General features: G+C 65.1%; 1 protein-coding gene across 1 annotated transcript; it reads right to left on the bottom strand.

Annotated features, from left to right (window-relative positions):
* On the bottom strand, positions 1 to 21,730 carry PFKL (phosphofructokinase, liver type). Its single transcript, XM_059164893.1, has 22 exons — positions 21,573 to 21,730; positions 17,919 to 17,992; positions 15,164 to 15,241; positions 13,170 to 13,359; positions 12,423 to 12,588; positions 11,881 to 11,925; positions 11,537 to 11,645; positions 10,290 to 10,385; positions 9,369 to 9,461; positions 8,010 to 8,135; positions 7,205 to 7,269; positions 6,676 to 6,739; positions 5,434 to 5,580; positions 4,974 to 5,044; positions 4,412 to 4,499; positions 3,532 to 3,684; positions 2,069 to 2,233; positions 1,753 to 1,814; positions 1,414 to 1,525; positions 826 to 925; positions 626 to 731; positions 1 to 414 (listed from the first exon to the last, which is right to left on the bottom strand). Exons 1-22 carry the CDS (start codon positions 21,655 to 21,657, stop codon positions 267 to 269), a joined length of 2,343 nt encoding a protein of 780 aa, XP_059020876.1. The 5' UTR covers positions 21,658 to 21,730; the 3' UTR covers positions 1 to 266.
* Positions 21,731 to 27,540: the final 5,810 nt, after the last annotated feature.

Below are 27,540 nucleotides of genomic sequence, written 5' to 3'. Positions count from 1 at the left end.
CACAGTCAGGGGGATTTTATTTCTAGAAAAAGTGGCAAGCTCTGTGCTGCATGGTGCCCAGCGCACACAGCTGGCCCAGCGAGGCCCACGGGGAGCGGTGACCCCGCACGGGTGCCCCCACGCCCCCCTAGACCAGAAGGTGGGCATCCAGGGGCCTCAGTGCTGTCAGAGAGCCTGGCGGACAGCAGGGGCACAGCCAGGACCAAGAAGGCTGCAGCCCCCGCCCGCCGCCGCCCGCAGGCTCCCGGGAGGGAGGACAGGCGGCCTCAGAAGCCCTTGTCGATGCTGAGGCTGCGGCGGGTGACGTGCTCCAGCTCCCCGGACACGTAGTCGGCCATGCTGATGCGGTAGTGGGCCAGCATCTTCAGCATCAGCCGCAGGTTCAGCCACCACTGCTCCCGGGGCATGCGGTGCCTGCAGGGGGGGCGGGGGGCGGGGCTCAGGGGCCACAGCAGGACGGCAGCCCCCGCGGGACCCGGCCCCAGAGCACGGCCGCCCCCATCCCTCCCGCATCTGCTCCCGGGACAGGCCGGCTGGGCGAGGGGGGCACAGGGGTGGTCCCGGGCACGGGGACGGGGCCACCTGCGGGGTCAGGGCCGCCCCCCGCTGTCTCTGAGGCGCTCACTCAAAGTCCGTGTCCTTCTTGAGCTCGGTGACGGGGCTGAAGGCCACCGCCTTCTTCCGCAGGCCGATGACGCAGGCCGAGTCCGGGGCGTTGGCAAACACCCGCCCTGGGGACACAGGCTCTGGTTGGTGGCCCTGAACCCTGGGTCCTGGCAGAGGGCAAGGTCGGGCCCAGGGCCGCCACCCCGTCCTGCCACGCACCATTGCGGTAGACGGCCCGCAGCTTCTCCGACATCCAGAGCATGGCCTTCACCCCAAGCTTGGTCCCATAGTTCCGGTCAAAGGGGGTCGGGGCCCCGCCCTGGAAACGCAGCGGGGACGAGACAGGTGGGCACTGCCAGCAGCCCGGCCCCACCGTGACGCCAGGGGAGCCCCACCACGCCGCACCCCATTTCCCATCCGCTCCCTCGTTCTCCACCCCGAATCCGGCCCGAGAACCACCTCCAGGGGCTGGCGGGCTCCCCTAGCTGGGCGGCCTTTGGGGGCCCATCCCCGGCGAGTGCGTAGACCCCTGGAGAGGGGGGCCCCCACGTGGGCTGAGAACCCACAGCTCGGGCTGCTGGCAGGCCCCCCGGAGGGAGGGGACCGGGCCGGCCCCTTCTCAGCACTAAGGACTCGGGGGACAGGCGCCTCGCCCCCCTCACTGCACCGAGGGATCCGGGCACGCGCGGGAAGCGGCCCGTGGCCTGCGACCAGGGCGCCGCGTGAGGCTGTGAACAAGGAAGGGCCCGCACCCTGCCGTGCCCCCCGGGAGGAGGCCGAGCCCGGAGCCGTGCCCCCGGCCCGTACCTGCTGCAGGTGGCCCAGAACGTTGGTCCTACAGTCAAACACGCCCTTGCCCTCCGAGGAGTACAGGTTGTACAGAAACTCGGTGGTGTAGTGTTCGTGGCACTTCTCGTTTCTGGAAGGAGGGGCCCGGCCCGAGTTACGTGGGAGGCGGCCGGGGTCTGGTCCCAGACACTGACCCCCTGCCGGGCCACAGACCAGTTCTGGGAGAGGGCACGGCGCCCCTGGCGAGGCCCGTCTGGCCCGGCTCTGCCCAGCGGCCCCTCCGCAGCCCCGTCGCGAAGCCCACCGTGGCTCGGGCAGACCCCCTCCCGCCCAGACCCCCGCCCGCAGCAGCCTCACCGCAGCACGAGGCCCCGCTGGATGTCGGTCTTCATCTTCTCCGTCATGTGCTCCACGTTGGCCTGAGCAGACGGGGGACGTGAAGGGTGAGCAGGGAGTCGGCCGCCGTGTGGCCGGGGACCGTCCTGGAGCTTGTGTGACCGGGGCCGTGGGGACGCCTGCAGCTGCTGGCAGGGTCCCAGGGACAGGGCTGGGCCAGGAGGCCATGGCGGCCACAGAGTAGACCCAGGGTGAGGGGGGCTACGTGGGTCTGCAGAACCCCACCCAGCCCCACTGCGGGGTCCGCTGCGGGAGATGGGCTGGGGGCTCAGCTCACTTTCAAGTCTTGGATGTTGAAAGGATCCTCGAAGACATAGGCAGCATCGGCTCCCACCGCAATGCCGGTCACCGTGGCCAGGTAGCCGCAGTAGCCGCCCATGGTCTCCACGATGAACACACGGCGCTTGGTCCCCGAGGCCGACTGCTTGATGCGGTCACAGCTCTGGAGGACGGAGGCGGTCAGGGCCTTCCCCGGGGCCCCAGGGCGCTCCCCAGAGTGCACTGTGGAGGGGCGGATGCCAGGATGGCCCCGTGCCCCGCCGTGCCCGGGGGTCACAGCCTTCCCACACACTCTCCACAGGGCCATCTGAAGCAGGGTCCTCAGCCAGGGCCACTGTGCCCGCAGGGAGACAGGAGAGTCAGCAGCACCTGCTGGGTGCAGGCCAGGGTGCGGCTAAAAGGCTCTGACGTTGGGCCTGGGAAACACCCGGCCTTCCCTTGCTTAGCGGTCAGCGGAACCGTGGGGTCACGGGAACAGGGGACCCGCACCCCAGCCGCCACAGGATTGTGGGAACAGGGGACCAAGTGACACGATGCCCACATTCTGTAGGTGCCAACAACGATGTGACATAGGATAATTCTTACCCAAAAGTTTCAGAGTTTGAAAAGGAAATTGTAACATTAAAAATCTGAGAAAAGAAAAACCAGCAGGTGAACCACGAGCTTCAACCCCAAGTAAGAGACCAGCAGGTGACTGGGGGCTGAACCATGAGTTTAAACCCCAAGTAAGAGACAACCAGCAAAGTGGAGGAAAATGCTCTCATGTTTGCCAAAGAATCGATAGCCTACATATGTAAAGAGCAATTACAAATAAAAAACTCAGCAAGAGAAAAACGGGCAAAAAACAGGAAAAGGGAATTTTTCCATAAAATCTTCCAATGGGTAATAAACAGAGAAAAAAGTTCCTCTTCACCCGAAATCAGAGCTCTAAATTAAACAGAATGCCATTCTTGCCGTCATCGAGGCAAAGAAAACAGGACCGTGTCAGGTGCTGGTAAGGAGCCGCGGGCAGCCCACGGCGGAGAGATGGCAGGGTGTGAGGTGAAGATCATGGGGTCCCCGGGTCAGCGGACCCTGTAGACTCGTTTGTTCTCTCTTCTCCTGACTGTAGTATCACACAGGAGCCGCTCAGCTCAGCCCAAGACGCCCCCACATACAGGTGCTGACCCCAGCGGGTTCACGGAGGGTCATGGATGGGGTGAGAGTCCCGGGGAGGCCCCCACGGAGCTCTGGGCAGGCACACACCCTCCCACATCCCAACCAGGGGCCTGGACTATCCCACACCCATGTGTGGCTGTTCACGGGACAGGACCACGGCCCCCTCCACACGGGCATCAGCCCCGCCCACAGACCTGCGGGCCACCCACGAGGCCTTCCTTCCTGCCGCTCCTCCCTCCCAGGGCCACGCCGTGTCCTCCTGCGTCCCACCCACGCGGGGGATGGGGGGAGGCAGCGTCCTACCTCCATGGCAGCGTTGACCGCGGTGTCGGAGCCCAGGCTGAAGTCGGTGCCAGGGACGTTGTTGCTGATGGTGGCGGGGACCACGCACATGACAATGCACAGCTCCTCGTAGCGCCCGCGGGCCTCCACCAGCTGCAGCACGCCCTCGTAGGCCTGGGGGTGCACGGGCGGGCGCCAGGGGCTCAGGGATGCCCGTGAGGCTAGGCTGCGGCCGCAAGGGGCAGGTGGGCTCCCAGGCCGGGCGTCCCTGGCCCTCCCACCCAGCTGACCCACTGTGTGCCTGGGATGGGGGCGCGGGACCCACCTGCTCCCTCCCCCAGGGCCGCGACCAGGCGGCACCCCACCCAGCCAGCTGTGCGGCCGTCAGCCGGGGAAGCTGGACTCCAAGGACAGGAAGAAGGTACCCGCCCTGCTGTGGCCCCATCCACCTGGTGCCGGTGGCAGGGGACTGGGGCCGCTCCGGGAAAGGGCAAGACAGGCGTCGTTTACAGGGAGCCTGAGCACCGGGTCCCCCCAGCGGGCAGCTGAGATGCTCAGAACCCCGCCCGGGAGCTGCACAAGGGACCCCAGCTCACAGGCGGGGCAAGGCCACAGCAGGGAGGGGGAACAGGCGAGGGGGCCATGGGGCTCGGCACCCCGGGCCGCCCGCCGACCAGGAGCTGCTGCGCCTCCCCCGCCGCTCCCCTCCGTCCCCCGCCCGCCCCCCCCAACCAGCACCCGGTGCCCGCGTCAATCTGCACATCGTGAAGCCAACACTGAACCCCGTGCCCGTGGCCCCGTGCGTGCGGCTGACCCGTGGACTTCCCCGCACGCGGGGCTTCCGGCAGGGACGACCCTCCGGCGTCCCCGCCCCGAGCTGGTGCCCCGCCGCGGCCCTCACCTCGAAGCCGCCGATGACCAGCAGGGCGTGGATGTTGTGGGCGCGGATGTTCTCCACGATCTTCTCCAGGTAGCTCTTGGGCAGCGTCCTGCGGCGCACGAAAACCAGATGAACATGGCACCACACGCAGGCTACGAGGACCCGCCAACACGGCAGCAGGCCGCGGGCGACCGCGGGCGACATGCTGTGTCCCCAGTTGGAGGTGGAAGAGGCTCGGCACCGGGGACGTGCGGGGCCCACAGTGGGACAAAGAGGCCCGAGCCCCTGCTGGGGGGGAGGGGCGGCCCTCGTCTCCCGCCCCCCGGAGCCCACTTCCTGCCCGACGGGATGTCCTCCACAGGCGCAGGGCCACCCGGGCAGCTCTCCCTGCACAGGTGACCTCGGTCAGCTCTCAGCCACGAAGGGGCAGGCAGGAGGTCCACCAGCCAGAAGTCGGGACTCAGTTCCCGGCCACGGGGCGAGCGTCCCCTTGCAGCCACCTCCCCCGACCAAGCCTGCTGTGTTTCCCTCCCCCAGCTGCCCACGGTGGCCAGGGAGCCCGGGCCCTCAGCCAGCAGCTCACCTCTTGGTCCCCAGCATGGAGCCGCCCCGGCCCAGCCAGCCGGCCACGTCGTGCCAACTCACTTCTTGCACCTGCGGGGAAGCGGGGGAGGTGCAGCCTCAGGGGACAGGCCGGGCACCCTTCCTCCTCAGGCGACGGGCCCATGCTCAGTGCGAGCCCATCCACGCGGGACCAGCGGGCTGTGCTGGGCACTGAGTAGGGCACTGCAGGCCAGACGTGGTCTGGGGCCCCACCGAGGGAGCTAACCCTCTCCCGAGGACCAGACGCGGTCTGGGGCCCCACCGGGGGAGCTAACCCTCTCCCGAGGACCTTCCCCGCTGCCTTCTTCAGGGACCCGACCGGGGCCATCACCCTGACTTTGTGCCTTGTTCGAAAGGCACAGTCCTTGTTCTCTGTGAGCAAGCTGGGGGCGGTCACACGACTCCCACACATGCCACCGCGCCCGCACGGCCACACCTACCTGACCCTTGGCCAGTCCCTCAAAGCCATCGTGCACGACGTACACCGTGTGGCCCTGGGAGATGCCGGACCGCACGGCCGAGCGCACCGCCGCGTTCATGCCGGCCGCCGGGGCGCCCACATTCAGGATGGCCAGAGAGAAGTTGGTCTTCGAGAAGGAGAGGGGACAGGAAGGTGAGCACAGGGCTGGGAAGGAACTGGCGGAGCCAGACAGAGGTCAGCAAGAGCGCGTCTCCCGGCACCGGGCCCGGGTCTCGCAAGCCTCAGGGCCAGACCCAGCGTGGTGAGGGGACCCGCCGGACCGCAGCTACCGGCTTCCGTGGGACAGTGGGGGCTCCCAGCCAAGCGCGGCAGTGGGGGACAGCAGTGCAGGCGCCAGCCGGCATCAGAGCCTATCTAGAAGCTTCCAGCCATCACCCCCCACTCTGGGCTCAGGGCAGCCGGTGCCCCATGCGCAGGGCGAGCAGCACAGACGCACAGCAAAGGCAGCCACGGATGTCATGGAAGTTTTCCAGGAGCCACGTTAAAAGTGCAAAGAAGCAGGTGACACTAGCTTTAGGAGCACGGTTGGCTTAACCTGACGAACCAATGTCACCTCAACCAACTCCCAGCGGCCAGCTTCCTGACCGTGTGCCCGGAGTCTGGCACATGCCAGGCACACACAGCCCACCCCGCCGGGCACCGCGTCCCTAGTGCTCCATGGCCACATGTGGCCGGCCAGCAGCTCTCCAGGCAGCGTGGCTCTCGTGGGTCCTGGCAACACAGCCCTGCCGCCCAGACTCGGTCCCCCTGCAGCAGTTCCAGGCGGGGAGACCACTCGGCTGGCGCGCAGGTGCGGCCGATCCCTCCCTGACCAGACCCGGGACGAATGGGGGCCGGGATCCCGTGGTCTAGGACAGTCTCCACGGGACCCCTTCCTCGTCCCCGGGGCATCAGAACATGTTTTGGAGAAAGCCCACGCCATGAGACTATTAGCTATTTTAGATTCCTTCTGTCCTGACTTAAACCCCCGGACCTGACTTAACTTCATTCAGCTGTTGGCTAAGCAAGCGGCCAAGGTCACCTCCAGGCCCAGACACCGGCTGTCTCGGACCTGCTGGTCAAGCCTCTCGGCTCACAGCTCAGAACCCAGACAGGCGTGGGCACACGGGCCCCCAGGGTGGACCCCAACCCACAGGCAGAGCCGGGGCAGACCCCAGCAGCGGGCCAGGCTCGCGGAAGCGGCGGCGGTGAGTGACCTCACCTTCTCTTTGGAGAGTTTCTGGTGCGCAAGCAGCTTGTAAATGTTCCAGTTGTTCTCAAAGCTCCTGCAAAGGAAGCCAGTCTGCGCCGTGCAGCCCGCAGCCCTCGGCCTCACCCCTCAGCCAAGCAAGCGCCCTGCACCCAGCCGGGCGGGTGGGCAGCTCGGAGCCGGCAGGAGGCGCGGCCAGGGAAGTCAGAGCTAAAGGTCCAGTTTCCCCCAGCCCCTCCAGGCCTGCCCCCACCACCTCCTTCTATGGACAGACCCCACCCGGGCTGCCCTCTCTCCTCTGCCCTGCAGGCAGCTCCCGTCCACCCCACGGCCTGTCTGCTTCCCAGTCACAGGGACCGCTGAGCCCCCGTTCCTGCTGTTCCACTCCACAATGCTTGGCCACACGCTCAGCAGGAAGAGTCTCGGGAGAGATGCGCAGCTTCACCTCTGCAGGCACAGCCATGTGCGAGCCATGCAGGGGTGCGCGGTGGGCCCGGCGACCAGACAGCCACTCCGGCTCCAGGCCCCGCGAGGCCCTCACCTGCCGCGGAGCTGGATGGCCTCGTCGAACCTCTTCTCGTCCATGGCCTTTTGCACCTCCTTTGTCTTAACGGAGACGAGAAGCACAGGCTGGAGAAGGCTGGCGCACACGCACACGCACACACACACGTGCACACACACACGTGCACACGCACGGTGCCCGCCCCACTCGGTGGCCTGTCCTGCACCTGCCGGGCCACGGTCACTGTCAAGGCCGCAGTCGGGAGAGCCGGCTGAGACCGGGTGGCCCCCAGGTCTTCCCCGTCCCTCAGCTCCCTGGGGCCCCGCCAGGCCCCCGGGACTCTCCTGCCACCTGCAGACCAGGGCCAGCGTCCCCACTCCCTCTGCCCCCCCCCCGAGCCTCGCCAAGTGTCCCCCCAACGTCTGCAGAGTTCACACAGTGGCTCTGGCCACCCACTGCCCCCACTGCCAGCCTACCTCAAACCCCTCCCCTGCCCAGCCCAGGTCAGGCCAGGGACAAAGCTCCAGGAGACTCGCGACCCGCCACCCCTGCTCTGCAGCTCCCATTCCTCTCTCGGGGACGTCCCACCTCGGGGACATGCTCCCGCCCCCCTCTCCGACCCGAGGACTGCGGCCAGGACAGGAGGGGGCCACAGGTAACAGCAGCAGCAGGACCCCGAGGGCGACGGGGTGGGGAGGGGCCTGGGCCTGGGCCCGCTGGGTGGGGGCCCCTCAGAGGCCCCGGGGAGGACCAGGGGGGCTGTGGGCAAGGGGGCCGGCAGCGCAGAGCAGGGCATCTCCCTGGGCCTCCCCGCCTGGCCCGCCCCGGGCAGACCAGTACTTACCACCTGCACACACTCCATGAGGGGCAGCCGCACGGACTGGTTCCCCGACAGGCTGACCACGCAGGCCTGCGTGTCCGGCGTGGCCTCCAGCAGCGCCATGACGGCCTCCATGCCCATCTTGCTGCTCTGAGCGGGGACAGGGGCGGGCGGCTCTCAAGCAGGGGCACCACCCCCCCAACAAGCCATGTGCACATGACCCTTCTCGGCTCTGGGCCCACACCATGCACCCCAGGTCTCTGCGCCCTCAGCCTCAGGGTCCTGCCCCCGACACACACACACACACACACACGGTCGAAGCTTCTAGAACAGGTGGTACCGGAACTGACCTCATGCAACCACCACGCACAAGAGCCCCTCTGGGGGCTCAGACAGCCCTACGAGGAAGGCTCGGCCCCCCGACAGGCACAGCCTGACGGAAGCTGGGGCAGCTCACTAGGGGGAATCGGGGTCCCTGAGCTTGGGCTCTTCGCCGACGGTGCCGCCCACGGTGTGCAGGGGTGGCCCTGGGGGCAGGGGCTCAGGAGCAGCACAAAATGCTGCTGCTCGACCTGCCCCCAGACTGACCCAGGCGTCTCACATCTGCCACCGGCCCCTCACACCGGCAGCCCCATCCGTTCTCTTGCGGGGTGGAGGGGAGACCCGGAGCCGTCCCCATCTCTGCCCCCAGGCTCGGTGGACGGGCAGCCCTGCCGTCCGGAAACCCTCAGGGGGCTCTCCTGACCTCACCCCTGTAGTCTCACGGGGGCGGGGGCAGAAAGCACCCAGCCGGGTGGGTCAGTGTCCCTGCTGCTCCGTGTGGGACTGACTGGGGGGGTGGCGGCAGGGAGACACCACACCGGGGCCTCCCGGGGAAGGCAGGTGCAGCTCGCCGCAGGCCCCAGGCCCAGGGTGACCAGCCCCCATAGGAGGGCACTTTACCATCCATGGGGCCTTTCTGGGCCCCTGACCCTGTCCCCATTTGGTGGCACAGGATTCCCACTTGGCAGAGGACCGGGGAACCCAGCAGGGATCAGGACAGCGACAGCGTTCAGGCCGCAGTCCAGGCCTCTGCACCCCCAGACCCTAGGAGCTATGGTGCCGGGCTTAGACCACCCGACATCAGACCCTAGCAGGGCTGAGCCGTGCGCCTTGCCCCTGTGCACCCCCTCTCTTCCTAGAGACCTGCCAAGGGCCACCGCGGAGGGGCTGGCACCAAGGTTGCTGAGGTATGGGGTGGGGATGGGACCCCAGGCCCACATTGCTCGCCACAGAGAGAAACAGAGGGGCCACGCCTCAGTCCCTGAGACCAGCAGCGGCAAGGACCTGACCACCACACTCACCCACCGCACACACCCAGGGCCAGAGCCCAGCCCCACCTACCAGGATGCGGTCGAACGCCGAAGGGGTCCCTCCCCTCTGCACGTGGCCCAGCACAGTCACACGCGTGTCAAAGCCCAGCCTCTGGACCACCAGCTGCTCATCGGGAGAGAGGAGGGGGTCCTCGGGGTCAGTGCCCGCCCCACAGGCCCCCAGCCCCGGTCCTCGCCGCTCCCCATCCTCAGGGATGTCAGGGTGTCCATGCCCCCGGGGTCCCCGCAGTGCCAGCTCCGTTCCCACAGTGTGAGTTTGTGTGTACAGCCACCGTGTGACCGTCGGCGTTTCCCTTGTGGGTGTGCGTGGCCGTGTCCCCGCAGCCTGTGGCCATGGTCTAGCCCCTCGGGTCAGGATCCCCCAGGCCTAATGGCTCTGGGCCCTGAGCGCAGACTCGGTGGGGACACAGAAGCTGGACGGCCCATGAAAGGGAGCACAGAGGCTCCTGGGGCCTGTGCCCACTCAAGAGGCCGGGGACCAGGGCCCTGGGGTGGGGTGTAGCGGATGGCTGGAGGTCATACGGAAGCCCCTCCCCACTCCAGAGTCAGTTTTTTGGCTGTTGAGTCCTGCACTCGGTGGGGGTCACGGTCACCAAAGGGCCAGCAGGGGCAAGGGCCCGGTCACGGGGATGTTGCTGGGGGCCAGGACTTGGCCTCCGGGATGGGGGTGGACCTGCCCTGCAGGGAACACGTTCTGATTGGAGACAAGAAGCTGGGGGGGTGCTCCCAGCAAATGTGGGGCCCCTCGGCCTCAGGGGCCAGCCGACTCAGGGAGCCCCGGCGTGCCCGCCCCACATCTGGCTATCGTTGGGAACGAGGAAGCACCCTCTGTCCGCGGGCCCCAGCTAGAGCCCTTGAGGACTGGAGATAAGGGGCCACCCCCACCGAGGCCTCACCCAGCCCACGTCACCCAGCCCCCCCCAAAACTCACGTCCTTCACGTAGCGGGAGGAGATGGGCTTCCCGTGGCGGTCGATGGCGCCCTCGGCGATGATGATGATGTTGAGTCGGGACCCCCGGCTCCGCGTCTGCAGCAGAGAGGCCCCGGGGCCCGGCCGTCACCCGCAGACGCCGGCCCCCGACCCGCAGCAACCCACGCCGTCCCTGGGGTCCACGCTCCGGGGCCCGCAGTCTACACCAGCCGGGGTGGGGGCCCTCCTGGGGGTGGGGACAGGCTGGGGAGCGGGGGGTTGGGGACAGCAGGGGAGGGGGGCGCCCTCAGAGCCGGGAGCCGGAAAGGCCTGGCCCCGCGTTCGCAGTGAGGGAGCCGAGGCCAAGGTCAGCCAGGGACCATGCTACTGAGCCCCACTCCGCAGGGTCAAGGCCACGGGCCCCGCTGAAGGAAAGGACTCCACGCACGGACAGAACATGGGCCTTTGGCCAGGCCCTGCCCGGGGCCTCACTGGGACTGGGCAGAGATGCAGCACAGTGGCGGGCAGCGTGGGCAGTGGACAGGAGGACGCCGCCCCCATCCGTGGGGAAGGGACACGGAGCGCCGCCCTGGGCCCACCCGTCTCTCCGAGGGCGCCGGAACTGAAGACAGGGCCACGCCCCCGCGCAGCCTCGGTGCTCACCCTGGGGCACAGCCCCAGCCTGAGTGTGAACTTCACGGCTCTACTTCAGGGGTCCCCCCGCCTCAAGTCCCGACCACAGCCCCTTGATCTGAAGGCGCCCTCCCCACCCTGGGGCCCTCCTGGGCACCACTGAGCCCCGGGCTGGCTGAGGGGCCAACCTAGGTTGGACACGTTGGGCGTCCACAGGGCAAGGGTCTACCCGCTCCTCATTGGCACCCCGACTCCATCCCGAGGGGCCCAGATACTCCCAAATACTCCGCTTGTTCCCCGGACCAGGCCTCAGCCCCCAGCCGCCTCTCCGCCCTCTCCTGCCCCGACAGCCTGCTTGGGGCCTCACCGCTGGGGTCACTGCCCGTGTCCCGTCCACCCGTCTTCAGAAGGCCACTTCCCCTGGCCCAGGCTCAGTGGCCATGGCCCCCAGGAAGCCAGCACGACCGTGACCCGCTCCCTCCCCATGTCAGCACTGACCCCAAAAAGCGGAGCCTGGCGCAGTGTCCCAAGCTTTATCCTCTGCCTTCTCTACCCGGGGACGCGCCCTGGGGACACCGGTCCTGTGCTGCCACAGGGCTCGTGGAAGGACCCTCCGGGACAGGACAGTCGCTCACCTCACCCAGCCGCTCACACATCAAGTACTCCCAGCCGTCCTCAGGTGGAGCCTCGGGGATGAACAGCCAGTCGGCCCCCGAGGCCAGGGCGGACACCAGGGCCAGGTACCTAGGAGAGCGGAGGGTTGGGCGCTGCCGGGGGTGGCCGGGTGTAGCCCAGCACCACGGTCCAAACTCCGGGGCCCGGGGAGGTACAGCTCGGAGCCTCATCCAGCCTCCAGACCGGGACTCATCACGCCTCGAACTCTCACCCCTCGGGCAGGAAGCCAGCACCTGCTACGCGCCTCACCCCGACTCCTGCTCCCCGGCAGCCCGTCCCCCGCGAAAGGCGGCAGCCCCCTTACCCGCAGTGCCGTCCCATCACCTCCAGCACAAAGGTCCTCTGGTGGCTGTGGACACAGAACAGGGTGGAAGGCGTCCGTACGCGCCACAGTGAGCTGCGTGCACGGCCTGGCCCCGCAGAACGGCCGCGGGGCACGGGAGCAGGGCCACGCTGCCCACGGCCACGCTGCCCACTGCCCCAGCCCTCCCCTAGAAATGCCCCAGCGACCCAGCTGACTCAGAAGCAGCCCAAGGACAGACCCACACCCAGGGCGGCTGGGTCTCTTCCTAAAGGCCACCCATGCCTGAGTTCGCCCGCCTCTGGGCTGGTTTCCACAGATCTGCCCTCACTGCTCTGGGCCCCTCACCTTCCCTGGGCCTGACCGTCCCTGGCCAGGAGTCTGCACGCCCCCGAGGGGTGCACCCCACCCCAGGGTCGCCAGGCAGCCTCACAGAGACCGCGTGCAAAGCCGGGGCCCCCGCAGACCCCGTAGACCCCGCAGAACTGCAGCCTCAGCCCCGGAGCCGCCTGCCCCGAGGGGAGGGGGTGCGCGGCCTCGCTCACCTCTGGGCCGTGGTGGTGATGGCGTCGATGACCTCCATGATGCGGTGCAGGGCCGAGTCTGTGCCGATGGTCATGTCGGTGCCGCAGAAGTCGTTGTCGATGGAGCCCACCAGCCCCGCGATGCTCAGGTGTGAGTACGTCTGCGCCGTGCTCTCCGAGATCTTGCCTGGGCGAGCGGCCAGCATGAGGCCCCGGCCCCGGGGCACCCACACCCAGCCCCCCAGCCGCAGGGCCCCCCATCCCACGCAGGTCCCCCGCCTAGTCCCCGGGTCCTGTAGCAGGGCTGTGGCGGTAAACGGCAGAGGCTGGGCCTGAGAGGCCTCCCAGGGAGGCTAGGAGATGGCACCCCTGCTCTCCAGATCCCAGAAGGGCTAAGTAAGTCAACATCGGACCGGCAATCTTGGGGCTCCACATCCTCAAGCTGACAAGGTCCAAAACCCACGTCCGGGCATCAGTTATGGACAGGCCATGTACACACAGCCCAGGGTGTCACCGGGAAATGGCTGTCCATGCCCAGAAGCACAGGCGCTGCCTGCAGATCCCCAGCACCACGTCCCCAGAGGCCTTGGGCTCACACACGGACGTCCTCACTAGTGGCCAGAAGGCCTGCAATGCCCTGACCTTGGGCTGCGCCGGGCCCACCGCTCTCCGCCAGCGGCGAGACACCTCCCGCCGATTCACGGCCTCATGGCCTCGCCCCGCCTGTTCCCACAACCCCGGCCGCTCCGTGCCGGGCCCCAGACCCACCTGCGGCCACCAGCTCCTCCAGCAGGCTGCCCCACTCGTTGCGGAAGATGTTGGCGCCCGTGAGGCTGCCGTCGCCGCCGATGACGCACAGGTTGGTGATGCCGCGCTGCACCAGGTTGTAAGCCGCCGCCCGCCGGCCCTCCCGAGTGGTAAAGGCCTTGCAGCGCGCACTGCCGATGATGGTGCCGCCCTGCACAGATGACACAGCCCTTGGGGTGCGCGGGGACACCGGGGGACCCCAGGACAGGCAGCAAGGGGTTGCTGGATCTCGCAGAACCAGGAGAGACGGACGAGTTCAAGGGCTTCTCTGGAAGCCAGGGCAGAGGCCCCACCTCCCAGGGTCCTCCCTGCTCTCACGACCCGGAGAAGCAAGCTACATGCCAGGCTCCGCACATTCAAGGTGGTGGGGAGGGAAGGCTCCGAAATCTGACACACGCACATGCATACACAGACGCACACAGAGACACAGATGTGCACACACAACCACACACACACGTGCACAGACACGCAGAGATGTAGGTGTGCACACACACGTGCACACGCAGAGATGCAGACACACAGACGCGCATGCACACACACTGCAGCCACAAACACAAGGAGCTCCGTCAGCTGCAAAAGCATGTCTTCATCAGCGCAACCCCGGCCGGCATGGGTCAGGGGCACCCCCGGGATGTGGCTCAGGGCACGCACCTGCGAGCCCACTGTGTTCCGGCCAGATCCGGACAGCAGGGTGCCCCGTGTCCTACCACGGGCTTGTGAGACCCACCAGGCCGGCCTGGGCCCCAGACTTACAGGGGCTGGCGGAGCAGCACTGCCCTGAGGGCAAAGACCAAATCCTTCCTCTGCCCCCTGGGTGCCTCCGGCAGAGACAGGGATGGCAAAGCGCCTCCCAGCGGCGCCTGCAAATGCTCAGCTTTCCTCCCAGGAACCCCTCTGGCGCCCTCTGCCCATCTGTCCCCTCCTGTCCCTCCTTCTCTGTCCTGCCCCTCTGTTGCCTCCTCCCTCGATCCCCCTGCCCCCCGCCTCTGTGCTCTGGGCTCCCCCCTCCCCCTGCCTTATCTTCGACGCTGCTCCACAGCCCAGCTTAGTGCTCGGCCTAAAGCCCCGTCCCCAGGGCCACTCGCTCAGAACAGAGGCCATGGGCGTCCTCACACACAGGGTTAGGGCAGAGTAAATGGCCCGATCGGGGTCTAAGGCCTATGGGACGCCCTCCCTAGACCCCTGGGGTGGAGGACAAGGTCTACGACCAAGCCACAGCCCCAGCCCAGGACACGGCCGGGCTGGCAGAGGGCCGGTGTCTGGTGAAGCCCCAGAAGGAGGCTCATCCACGTCCCCAGGGACTGACCACCACAAGGACGACAAAGTGGCCCCCACGGCACCTGGGGGAGCGAGCTCCATCGGAACGCCCGCCCTGGGCAGGAGGGGTGGGCCGCGCTCGGCACCAGGGTCTGGCTCTTGGCCCCCCACCGCCCTTGCTGACCGCCTGGTGGCTCACGCGATGGCCGGCCACCTGCCACCTGAGCACACAGGCATCTGCCACTGGCAGGACAAACAGGTGACGAGTGCCCACACAACCCGGCTCTGGGTCGGACGAGGTCCCAAGACCACCTCTGCTCAGGACCCCCGGCCCAAGCGGGGTGCTCTGTCCGTGTCATTGTAGACGCCGGCTTGCCCGCTGCCTCGGTGCCCGGGAAGCCTGGCATGAGGAGCCGGAGCTGGAGGGTGGCAGAGGCCGCTCGGGGGCCGTGGCACACCTTTCCCAGCGGGGCCTGTCCTCCCTCCCCACCCTTCGCTGAAGACCCAGAGCGATCTCGGAGCAGGGACCTTCCAGAGCCATCCTGTCCCCAGCACCCTGGAGCAGCCGCTGGCCAGGTCAGCCTGGAGCCCGCCCGCTGCGGGACGGTGTTCGTGTGCGTTTCTGCACGTGTGCACGTGTGGGTGTGCACAGAGCACACGCCCTTGGGCACGACGGGGCCACCCCGCGCAAGCCTTACCAGCTGAATGATGTTGGAGACGCTGAGCCAGTTGGCCTGCTTGATGTTCTCGCCGCCTTCCACGAGGCCCTCATAGCCCTGGAACCGGGGGACAGGCATGAGCCCAGCGCGCACAGCACCGCCGGCAGGGAGCAGGGCCCGGAACATCCTCCCCAGACCCCATCTGACTGGAAGGTCCTGGCCGCCAAGGCTCCCCAAGCCCAGGGCCCCCCACTGGCCCTTCCAGAAGACCTTCTGCAGGGTTGGCAAGCCTATTTCCTACAGAACGGACACGCGACAGAGGTGGCCGGCTTGAGGAGCTCCGGGGCAGGTGGCCGGCTTGAGGAGCTCTGGGGCCACGCGCGCCGAGTCACCGAGACCAGAAATGTAACCGGCCCAGCACCCAGCGTCCCTCTGCCCAGGAGCCTCCCACCGAAGACGCTGCTGTCCTGCCTCCTAGGACTACCGACAGGCCACACGAAAGACAGCCCGAGGGTCTGCTCCTTGTGTCTGGCTCAGCCCGGGGTCTGAGAGGCCCACAAGCCACGTGCAGGGGTGTGTGGCCGCTGCTGTGCCCTGGTCAGCCCACAGTCCCATGGGCTTGTGATCTGTCCACGACGGGGGCCATGCGGGCGGTCTCCAGCTCGAGGTTTACAAATGCTGCTGCTAGGGACACACACAGGTCTTAGCTGTGTCCGAGTGATGCTCCGGGGTCGCTGCACCGCCCTGTGCGCTCACGGCCACCGCCCCGCCAAGCGGCGAAGAGGCCGGGGGTCGGGCACTTGCCCCCGCAGCGCTGGGCCATGCCAGGCTCCATTCTGATGGTGTGGCAGTGCCTGCGGTGGCTGTACTGGGATTCCCCGGGACGTCAGCTACCTGGACGGCCTCTGGGAGGAGGTGGGTTCCAGCTTCTTGCCCATTTCCCCGCCATACGGCCCAGCCCTCCCGAACTGCAGGGTTTTTTCACAGGGTCTGGACACAGGTCATGTGCGTTGATGAACAGTGGAAAGACACGGCACCACCACGCTGAGAGCAGCAGGGCCACCTCCTTCCTGCAGCCCTCTGGGCCCCACCAGGGACACAGGGAATGAGCCACTGTCCTGCCTGGGGCGGGAGCCCAGTTTGGCTCTGCGTATCTGCTCCACACTCTGCCTCCTCCCCTCGGGGTTCACCCTTGCTGTCCATCGCCTGGGCTTGCGGGGCCTCCCACTCCTGGCGCTGGGGGTGGGGTCAGGAGCCAAGAACCAGAACTGGACAAGGCTCTCAGGGCCACAAGGGGACCTGAGGGACCACCAGGCTGCTTTCTTCCACTTAGGTTAGGTCAGGACCCTCCCCTTCCCCCCCTCCCCTCCCCCCATCTCCCTCAGGAATTTTCTGCCGCTAGGACAGAAGCCAGCCCCTCCCCCCCAACCCAGGTACCAAAAAAAGCAAGAAAACGACCTGAAAACCCACAGCTAGCACTGCCCGGGGCAGGCAGCCGCAAACAGGCAGCTCCCCGCCCGCGGAAGCCCAGAACTGGGCGCAGAGCCCAAGCTCAGTGCCAGCCCCTGCCCCACTGTGCACCCTGCGTCCCCGGAGACACGGCTGTGGCTGGGCCGCTCAGCTGGAGTCAGTCTAGCCTTGGAAACTTCTAGAATGTCTCTGCATACCTCTACCCACTGTGTCGCCCTGCCCCTCTGCCCCCAACCCTCCACCCTCTCCAGCCCTCACGCAGGCCCAGCCCTGCGCAGCTCCCTGTGTCACCTCTGAGCCCTGAGGTCCGGTGTTGGCTCCTGGGCCAATTCCAACCTTCCGGGTTTCGGGACTGTGACACGTGCCATCACTCACCATGTTGCAAGGGCTTATGTGCCCAAACATCCCCGCTTAGCCGAAGAAACAGAGGTCACACTCACGGAAGGGAAGACGCACCTGTCCCATGTATACCGGCTCGGGGAGCCCGGGCAGGACCCAGCCCTCCCTGTCCATGGAAACTGCCAGTCCCTGGAGACTCTTCCCTGTCCCCTAGAAGGTTCTAGACCATTACCGGTGTGGGCCCCCCACCGCCCAGCTCCTGAGACTCTGCCAGCCTGGTCTGCAGAGGGAGGCCTGCCCACCTGCTCGCTGGTTCTCGTACTCAGACACCCCCAGACATCCGCACCAGCAGCCCAAAGGCAGGGGAGGGAGGCCAGGAAACTCATTACAGTTTATGTAAAAAGTGAAAACAAAGTAACACAACAGCCAAAAACCACAAGGCAACATTCCGTGTGCGAGCCGGTGCCCCGTGTGGCCGTGGGCACCCGCAGGCTGGAGGGTGAGCCTCAAACCGAGACAGGGATGGGGGTGGGGTGGGGGCAAGGCGAAGGGGCAGCGCTCAGCCGGAACACGACAGAGCGAGAGCGCCGGCGCGCTCCTCTGTCACTACGGGCACTCGGGACACCGTCTGCCCCCTGCGTGCTGAAGGGGGCAGGAAGGCCGGGGTCTGAGGACGGGGCTGGAAAGACGAGTGGGGATGAGGTCCCGGGCCTCCGAGGGCCACAGCCTCCCCCCAGACTCCCCCCATCCTGCACCTCAAGGGCCACGGCCCTCCCCACAAGCACCCAGGGTGGGCCCGACACCTGCACCCCAGAGCCGGGGCCCAGCCCCTCCCCATCCATCATGTCGTGACCGGCCTCCACGGCCCCATCCCTGCTCTGAACCGTGAGCCATGGTCAGGGGCCCGTCCTCCCCCGACACGCTGGCCCCGGTGCACAGCTGGCCCAGACCCCCGTGGGGGTCCGAGAGCCACCCCACGCCTTACCTCGTAGATGAGGAAGACTTTGGCTCCCACGTAAATGCCCATGCGCGTCACAGCTCTGACAGCCGCGTTCATACCTGCGAGAGGTCAGGGCAACACCCGTCAGCGGAGGCACACACAGGTCGGGACCCGGGACCCCCCTGCGTCTCGGGGGGCACCGAGCTCGGAGTTCGAGGTCCCACCGCGGGGGGGCTGGCCAGGCGCAGGTGAACCACCGGCGGGCTCTGAGCTCCGGAGCATCAGAAAGAAGGGGCCCCTGGGGTTAAAGCAGAACCCAAGCCAGGGACCAGGTGAGTGTGAACGTTCTGGACCCTTCATGGCCGCATCCACTCCCACACAGGCCACCCGGCAGACCCCCCCACACACCCCTGAGCCCCTGCCCTCTGGTCCCCCTGAGCTGGGGTAGGCAGGCAGGGCCTCTTGCTCCGGCGACCTGCGGGAGCACGTGGCTTCCAGGGTCCCTCACCGCATGTGCGCTCCACCTGGGGCCCCGACGTGAGGACTCTAGGCCCCTGCCCTGGTTACACAAGTCTCTCAGGTCTGCAGCCTAGAAGGCAGGGCCCGGGGGGGACAGGGCAGGTCACAGGGCTGCGTGGAGCACCTGAGCGGGAGCCCAGCACACAGCCCCGCCCACGTGCAGGCTCCCGGCACGGGGTCCCCGGAGAGCAGACGGGACGCTGCCCACTATCCCCGTTCTACAGAGGAGAAGCCCGAGTCCCAGAGGGAGGGCAGGGGGCCTGCGGGAGCCCCTCGGATAAGGCAGTGGCAGCCCGACCCCTCCTCGTCCCCACCCAGCAGCCAAGAGTCCTACAGCTGAGGTCCAATGCCAGGGGTTCCAGGGGCAGGGGCACCCAAGACATCGCGGGGGACAGAGCACACAGGCCACCCGGGACCTGAGCTGGCCACACTGGCCACTTATGCTCTTGACTTTAGCAAGAGAATCTTATTTCTACAGGAATCATCGCGTCTCACGATCCCCCGAGGGGGAGAAGCAGAGAATGACCCTGAGGCAGGAGCCCAGCTCCCAGCCCGGGGGGGGGGGGGGGGGGTGGCAAGGGAGAGGAGACGGCAGGAAACCCCCCTGCCCCACCGCAGCCCCCAGACCTACACCAGCCCAGGCTTTCCACTCTCTCCCAACTCAGGGCGAGGTCCTTTTGGGCCCACGGTGAGCTCAAGGTCCAAGCCCCAGCTCTGGCCCGGGAGGTGAGGACAGAGAGCACGGGGGGCGGGAGGGGTGCTGTGGGGTGGGAGGGCAGGGCCAGGGACCGACGCCCACCGTGGGACTGGAGGTCTCTCTGGTGGCCCCCAGCTGTGTGTGCCACCGGGCAGGCCACCCCTGAAGTCATGATCATCTCCCGGGCCTGCGATGCGCTTGTCTGGGGCCCTGGAGAGTGGCGGCCCCGAGCTCCTGCTCCCGGTGCAGACCGCGTTCCGGGCCGGTGTGATTTTCAGAGCAGGACTGAAGGGCACCGGGCCGGCTGCTGGGGCACACGGCCGAGGCCTGGCTTCCCTTGTTCACAACCTCACTGTAAGCTGCTTCTTAAAAGAGCCTTTTGACTTCCCTTTAATCTGCTTTTCTTTCTCAAAATAAACCCTAGGCGGCAGCCACAGGCCCCAGGCCCCGGGCGGGGTCAGGAGAGCAAGAGCGAGCCCGAGAAAGCCGAGAAAGCCGCAGCTGCCAGACCCCCCCCAGGACCCTCGACCCTCGCTGCAGTGGGTGCAGAGACAGCAACCACACCTCTGCCTGAGGTCCGCGTCCTCACGCAATCTTTCCTCCTCGGCCCCAGAAAACAAATGTGTGAGAAAGTGGCGGTCACACGGTGACACTGGGCTCAGGGAACAACTTTAATTGTGGGCTGAGAAGACGCGCGGAGGGCGAGAGCTAAGTCCCGCCTGCGGGGACCTGGGGGAGAAGTGGGGGGCAGGTCCCACTCTTTCTTAGTCTTCTCGTTACTTGGGCACCAAGTCCTCCCCTGCCACCTTCCCTCCACCAGCCAAGGATGCTCTCGCCCCTTCCCGTTTCCAGAAGGCGAAACCATGGCCCCAAGGGACGCACTTGGGTCAAGTCAGCACGCAGGTCACGGCCCAACCATGACGGGGCCTGGCCCTCCCTGCACGAGGAGGTGCTTTTCCCGCACTCCAACAACAGCAGAATGTAGCATCCGGGAAGTGCACCCCAAAGTCCCCACTCCCCGTAGTGCTGTCAGCCCGGCACCTACACGGTCCCTGTGAGCTCGGCCTTTGGGACCCCTAAACCGAGAACCCACCATCTGGGCCAGATCGTGGGGGCGGAGCTGGCAAGAGGGCGAGCCAGCCCAGGGCTTGCACCCACGGACTGGGTTCAGGAATTACACTCCACAAGGCTCCACTGCTGGCCCCCAGGACACCAGCTAGGCCCTGCAGCTTCCCTCCAAGGCCACCGCTGCCCTGGCTCCGCATCAGACAGCTCCGGCCGCTCACACAGGCTCTGCTCTCACGTGGCCCACCTGTCCCGGCTGGCAGCGCCCTTCCTCCCGGACCCTCCACCCACCCAGCCGTGCCACGCCCAGAGGGCTGGGGGCAAATTGCAAGATGGCCCCTGTGCAGGGCAGCACCGGACAGCCGCTAACTCCACCCTTCTGGGCTCCTCCTCCCAGCTCTTCCCTGCTTCCCGAGGAGGAATGGGGAGCCGGGGCCTGAGAGAGAAGCAGAGGGATGTGTCTGCGCTTCCTGATCTGGAAGGAGGCAGGCCCGGCCCATCCCTGCAGGGCTCTCCCTTCCGGTTACCTGAGGTCCCCCCGGGGTGCAGGGTGCAGGGGTCAGGGTGTGCAGTGGAGCTGTGCGGGCTGAGCAAGCCCGGTGCCGCAGCGGCCCCCCAGGCCAGAGGCACTGGAGGGCAGCACTCAGGACCAGACCAAGCCCCTGCGTGGGGAACCCCCCGACCCGACGGTGCAGGCCCCCCGGACCGCTGGCTTCGCCTGTACAAAGGGAGTGCGCACGTCTGAGCACGGAAAATTCCCCAAACCCCACCCAGCGCACCTCCCCCGATCCAGCGAGGCCCCAGACAGAAGGGCTGTTCTGGGTGCGCCTGCCAGCCCCAGCCCCGCCAGCCGGGGTGGAGGAGGAGAGGGAAGGGGTGCAGCGTCGGAGGTTCGGGGAAGCACGACGGCCCGGGTAGCGGGTGCGAACCAGGAAGAGCGGGGCTCCCGGGCCTGCGGGTGGGGCACCTGCCCAGTCCCGGGCACCTCCGCGCATCGTGAGCTCCAGGAAACGGGGTCCTGGCACGTGCGGCCCGGCAAGAGGGGCGGGGGGCGGGCGGCCGGCCGGGGGGTGGGGCGAGGGCGCCGGAGTGACGCCGCCACCCGCGCGCGTCCCGGGCCACCGCGGCCGCGCAGACACACCCCCGGCGGCCGGGGGCGGGGCGCGGAGGTCGTGGCGGGCGGCACGTCCGCCGGCTGCTCGAGCGCGCCGGCGGGGAGCCGGGAGGGCGCCGGCGCCGACATGGGGACCCGCACGGGGCCAGGATGAGCGGCACCGGGGGCGCAGGCTGGAGCGCAGGCCGCCGCGCGCCCCCCGGATCGCGGCCGAGGGGGGCGGGGGCGCCGGGAGGGGCCGAGGGACAGGCAGACCCCCCCGCAGTGTCCCCCCGCCCGGCCAAGCGCCCGCGCCCCCGCCCACCTTGCGCATCTCCGCCGCTGGTCAGCACGCCGATGGCCTTGCCGGCCCCGGACATTCGCAGCTTCTCCAGGTCCACGGTGGCCATGGCGGCGCCGAGACGGGCCGCGCTCGCTCCTGCCGGGGCCGCGCACTGTCGCCGGGCCCGCCCCGCGCCGTTGTCCCCGCCCCGCGCCACGTGTGAGGTCACCGGCCGGGGGCGCGGGCAGGGGCGGAGAGGGCGGCCGCGAGGCGGTTCCGGGCCCCGCTTGGACGACACCGGGCGGCACCGCCACCGCGAGGGGTTCTGCGACCTCGGAGCGACCCGGCCGCGTTGTTTCAATTTAGAAACGCGGCGGCGGACGCACAGGCGGCGCCGCGAGTCCGGGGGCCAACCGCACCTGCCGCCAAGCGTTCCGAGCGCGTACAGACCGTCCGTCCCCTGCCAGGTCCTGCGAAGTATTTGCAGGTCTAGGCCCGGTCTGCGTTAACTTTGCTTTTCAAGAAGTTGGTGGCAGGCGCCCAAGTTCCCCTCCGTCCTGTTCAGGCAGCCAGGAAGGGCCTTCAGGCTTCAGCGGGGACCGCGGAGAGCCGCGGTGCTCAGTTAGGGTGCCGGGAGCAAGCGCCAAGCCAGGCTTCACGCGTTCATGCCTGCTTCAGTGAACATCCGTGGGACCCTTGGAAAACTTGCACACCGTCCTGTGGCGTCAGGACAATGGTCTCTACCTTACGTGGTCCCTGGGTCAGTCGTGGTGGCACCTTCCTACCCTCTTGTGAGTAGGGACCCCCAAAGGGGGGACCCACCCTGTAGGAGCCCTGACCCAGGACTGGCGATTGGAAAGGCCCAGTTAGCCACGAGGAGTTTTGGCACACAGGGAACATTGCATTTCCTGAGCGCAGCGGTGACAAGGGGTGTCTGCTCTGTGCGCGTTCCTTATCTGTATTATGTTCTGATAAAAGGTTGGCCTGTAAAGATTCCATCGTTGCGGTAGGAAAAACCGGGAGGTATTGGTCAAAGGGCTGGCAGGGGTCCGATCCGCAGGAGGAGTCCTGGAGCACCCCGGTCCTACGGGCACTTGCTCACAACTCTGCACCGTACCCTTGAAGCCCACGCCCCGGTGCCTCGTGGCACAGTGGGCCCAGCATCCAATCTCGGTTTTAGCTCAGGTCGGGATCTCAGCGGGGCAGGGCTGAGCCCCACGGCAGGCTCTGGGCTCAGCTTGGAGTCTGCTTGCGAGGCTTTCCCTCCACCTCCCCCTCTGCGCCTCTCCCCACCCCTGTGCATGCTTCCTCCCGATAAACAAATAAAATCTTAAAAAAAAAAAAAAACTAACGCTAAAGATTTTTATCACAAATGATAATGATAATAACGAATAAAGAAGGAAACTAACAACATTTAAAATGTTTTTTTACCCAAAAAACAAAACAAAATCATTCCATTGTGTGGAATATTGAGAAAGAGCAAGTCTGGGGACTGGCGAGGGGCAGGGGCCGGGGATGAGAAGAGCGTGGACAGACCGCACGTCTTGTTTACCTGCGAAAGTTCGAACGCAGCAGGCACGGTGTCCAGGGTAGAGAGTGTGAGCCGGACGTCGATGTGCCCTCCAGGATAATCAATATGATGATATTTTCTTTCACCATTTTCTTGCTTTTCTTCTAGTTTTACCTATGTGTCTGTGGGCTTGTGTATGAGCTTAAAAATGCATGGTTTTGCGGTGCAAAGCTAAAAGTGGCAAACACAAAGATCACTGGGCAAGGAAAGGCCACTGGAGCCACTACTGGATTGAGGCTCTTGCAGAGCTGGAATGGTCCCTGGGCCACAGTCCGCCTGTCCCCCCGACAGCTGCCGGCTCTCAGGGAGACCTTCGTAACCAAGTACCCTGAAACTCGGAGGACTGTAAAGTGATACCCCTTTACGATCTCATGGTTTCTGAGATCCAGGGCTTGGAGAGCAGCTCCACGGGGTCTTTCTGGTACAGGATCTCCCATGAGGGTGGCTGTATCATCCGCTGGCCCGAACGGGGCAGGAGGGGCTGCTCCTGCAATGGCACTGCTCCGCTTCCATGTCCTCAAACATGGGGCTGGCTTCCCCCAGAGAATGCCATCCAAGGGGAAAGCCATGGTGCTTCTCATGACCCAACCTCAGGAGTCACCCATGGCTCTTCTAGCACATTCTACTCACTAGAAACAAGAAGCTCGGTTCAGCCTGCACTCAAGGGGAGAGGAATGAAGCTCCCCTTCTTGAACAAATGGGTATCAAAGAATGTGCCGACATGTTTTAAAGCCGCCACCAGTCCCTTACTGGGAGGCAAGCCAGCCGGGCTATGGTGTGGGCAGGTCCTAGACATCAGGCAGGCATATAATTGAGGACTGGGCTGGTTTGTCCTGCTGCCAAGCAAACTGAGGGCCCCCTCTGGCTCTCAGATGATCAAACTCATGTCCCAACTACAGAGAAAACATTGAATGTTTTCTGACATCAAGTGCCCAGATGGGGACACCTGGGTGGCTCAGTTGGTTAAGCAGCTGCCTTAGGCTCAGGTCATGATCCCAGCGTCCTGGGATCGAGTCCCACATCGGGCTCCTTGCTCAGCGGGGAGCCTGCTTCTCCCTCTGCCTCTGCCTGCCATTCTGTCTGCCTGTGCTCACTCTCTCCCCTTCTCTCTCTCTGATAAATAAATAAAATCTTTAAAAAAAAAAAAAAAGTGCCCAGATGTGTTCCCCACACCAACCGATTCTCCAACACCAGCTGGGTGTGCAACGATTTAATTCAATTCTGACTCTAATTACCCAGTCAGGGTCTGACTCCACAGGTTCAGGGCTCAGCCCCACAGGACTGCCTCGACCTCAGCTGCCAGTCACAGTAGTGGGGCCGCAGGTCCCCCACACTTCTGTCCGACTTGGCCACATTTGGGGGCGTTCCCACCACTCCCCCGCTCAGGATTGATAATGTGCTAGGACAGCTCGCAGAACTCAGGGAAGAACTTTCCTTACTGATTTATTATAAAGGGTATGATAAAGGCTGCAGAGGGACAGCCAGGTGAAGAGGTCCAGAGGGCAAGGTCCGGAAGGGTCCCAAGTACAGAAGCTCTCTGTCCTCGTGGTGGCAGGTGAGTGTATTCACCGACCCGGGAGCATGCCAAACCCCTGTGTTTAGGATTTTGATGGGGTTCCGTCCTGTTAGAACGATGGATTAAGTTGCCAGCCGTTTGTAGCCAGTTCAGCCTCAGTCCCTTGACTCTCTCTGAGGTTGGGGGTGGCTCAGAGCTCCCACTCTCTGATCACTGGTTGGTTCTGGTGACCAGTCCCCCAGCCCCCAAGAGTCATCTCACTGACATACCCTCAGGTGTGGTTGAAAGGGGCTTGCTCTGAATAACTCAAGGTGCTCCTCTCAGCCCTATACAGCGGGAAATCCCCAGGGTTTTAGAAGCTCTTATGTCAGGAGTGTAGGAGACACAGGATAAATATATACGTCCTGTAATCACAGAGGAGAAAAGGAGGTTCATTGGTCACAGTGAAGCCAATTCGGGCCAGATAACAATCGGGGCCAGTCACCTGGCTGTCTGCCCTCAGACTATGAAGACGGAACAATGGCGGGGACAACGTCTGGCTGGGGACAGCCCTCAGACGGTGCCCGGAGCCCGCTGCCCCAGTGTGGATACTGCCATCACCATCAGGTGTGCACCTGTCATCTTAGGACCTCTGTCCCCACCAGCGTCCTTTGTGCATCTCACCTCCACCAGTTCCCAAATCTGGGTGGGGCAAGTGCTCTAGAATATTCCTGTTGAAGCACTCATGGAGCCATTTTGGGAGGCTCTGCATGTGTTTGAATTGACATTGCTCTATCCTGATGCCCGCATGGACATCTGCTGCATATAGAATTTTAGTTAGAAAGCATCTTGCTATAGAATCGCAGAGGTATGTTCATTCCATTGTTCTATGGCTTCCAGTGTTGCTCTTGAGAAGTCAAAGTCACTACCGATTCCTCACCATTTGCACACCACCCAATATCCTCTCTCCAGAAGCCTGTAGAATCTTCCTTTCCCAGCGGTTGCAGAATTCCACCAGGAGGTGTGTCAGTGGGTCTGCTTCCCGCAGCTGTGCTGGGCACACGTTGCAGCCTCCCAGTGCCGTTGTGTGTGTGTTCCGCCTGGGGCAAGTTCTTGAATTGTTTCCCCAAGGACTTCTTCTTCTCTGCTCTCTCCTTCCCTCTTCTGGGAGCGCCTGTCCTTTAAACCTTGGATCCTGGGCTGACCACCTCTGTGTATTGTCTGTACTTTCCTATTTTCCAGCTCATTTCTGCTCTACTTTCAGAGAGATTTCCTTCCCCTGATATCCCAACCTTGTGTGAAGTTCTCTCTGCGGACAAGGTTTTGATTCTCTGGATGTTCCTTTTGACAGAGTCCTGTTCTTGTTTCCTGAACAGAGGACCCGTCTCCCTACGGATCTCAAGTTTCGTTTACTATCTAACCTTCTCTCCTCTGTTCCCAGCCTCTTCTTTCATCCACTCATCTTTCTTTCTTTCTGTTTGTCTGGCTCTTGGTCATGTTGGAGGGATGTCTGGGGAATGTTGACCGTTGTGGTTAAGCAGTGAAACCTCTGTGAGGCGACAGGTTATTGAGCCTCGCAGAGTGACCTTGCCGGGCCACTTGCTGGGGGAGTCCCCAGGACCATTGTCCTTTTCGGCTGTTCAGACTCAAGGGAAGAGTCTTCCCATCTTTTGTCTGGAGCTGAACAAAGAAGGGGAGCCTGTGCTGACCTGGACACCTGGCTTCTTCAGGGAGAAGCCCCTGTCTCAACTGTTGGTGGTGTTCTCAGGTGCAGACACACTGCTTGGCCCCTCCAGAGAACAGACCTCCTGATCTTCGCTGGGGTGGAGAAGGGACCGTGGGTCTCCACCTGCTTCTCAGCTGGCTTGCCCCCCTCCCCTCCACCAAGGTCAGGTCCCCACCAGGTACATCTACCAAGGCCTCAGAACCACCCAACTCTTGCCTGGGGGTCTTCTGGAAGGCTGTGGCATGGAGGTTGGCTTGCAGACATCTTGGGAGACCCCTGCCTGCCTTCCCTGGCCCAGAACTTGCCCAATCTGGTTGTCTGCACCAACTGCAGAAACATCCCAAACACCTGCACATCAACCCCAAGGAAGACCCCTTCCAGAGCTCCCACTACAAGCCTTGTCTGCCTGTCCCCTGCTCATGGTCTGTGGGCCAGAGGGGGACACAGGTGCTACAAGGGCAGTCCAGGGTCAGACAGAGGAGCAGGGTGGGGACCTGCCTGGGGAGGTGGCCCAGGTCAACAGGGAGTGCTGGGATGGATATCTCCTCTGGGAAGGTGTGCAGCTGGCTTGGCAGCAGGTTGACTTGGGGACTGTAATCGCCTTCTGGCAGCTTGGAAACAATCCGAGCATCTGTTGTGGGGGTTTTGTCTTTGCTCATGGGCCTGCTTTCCCATTTTGCTGTGTTGGGTTTCAAGCACACAATCGAGCAGAGAGAGCAGTACGATGGTCCTGTAGGCCACTGACCCCATCCCCTCCTCTGAAGGGTCTTCAGGAAGGCCTCTCTGGGTGGTGGACAGAGGGGACAGATGGTTCCGGGGGCAGAGGCAGTGGGGGCAGGTGGCTATCTCTGGGGTTCAAGCAGTGCCCGCTGTCTCTACAGTGGGACGACAGAGAAGGGGACAGATCTATGGGGTGTTTAGGACACCCAACCAGAAAGCCTGGGTACACAGGCTGGGACAGCGTTTGTGCCAACCAGGGCTGGACACTGCTTTCATGGCGTCCACTTGGGAGGCCACCCCCTCCCATGCGGTCCTTCAGCTATGGCAGGGCAGCTGCTCGGCCTTGGCCTGGGGCTGCCCCTCATCTCTGTGTAAGGGCAGCTCCTGGGGTCATCACGAGGGATGTTCAGAGAACAAGCAGTGGGAGCCCCACCTCCACGATAGGAAGCATGGAGAGGGCAAGGCGGTGCTCGTTCATTCTCACTCACACTGGCACAAG

Source organism: Mustela lutreola, chromosome 2 (assembly GCF_030435805.1).
Source record: "Mustela lutreola isolate mMusLut2 chromosome 2, mMusLut2.pri, whole genome shotgun sequence".
Lineage (NCBI taxonomy): Eukaryota > Metazoa > Chordata > Mammalia > Carnivora > Mustelidae > Mustela > Mustela lutreola.
Note: the sequence above shows the minus strand (reverse complement) of the source record. Positions and strands in the feature narration are given on the sequence as shown.

Excerpts from the sequence above, each read along its gene's own strand:
- PFKL (XM_059164893.1), bottom strand. The coding sequence starts at position 21,657 with ATGGCCACCGTGGACCTGGAGAAGCTGCGAATGTCCGGGGCCGGCAAG. Across the intron at positions 15,242-17,918 it reads AAGTCTTCCTCATCTACGAG|GGCTATGAGGGCCTCGTGGA; the intron begins GTAAGGCGTGGG and ends CCCCGGTTCCAG. Across the intron at positions 1,815-2,068 it reads TCAACATCCAAGACTTGAAA|GCCAACGTGGAGCACATGAC; the intron begins GTGAGCTGAGCC and ends CCGTCTGCTCAG.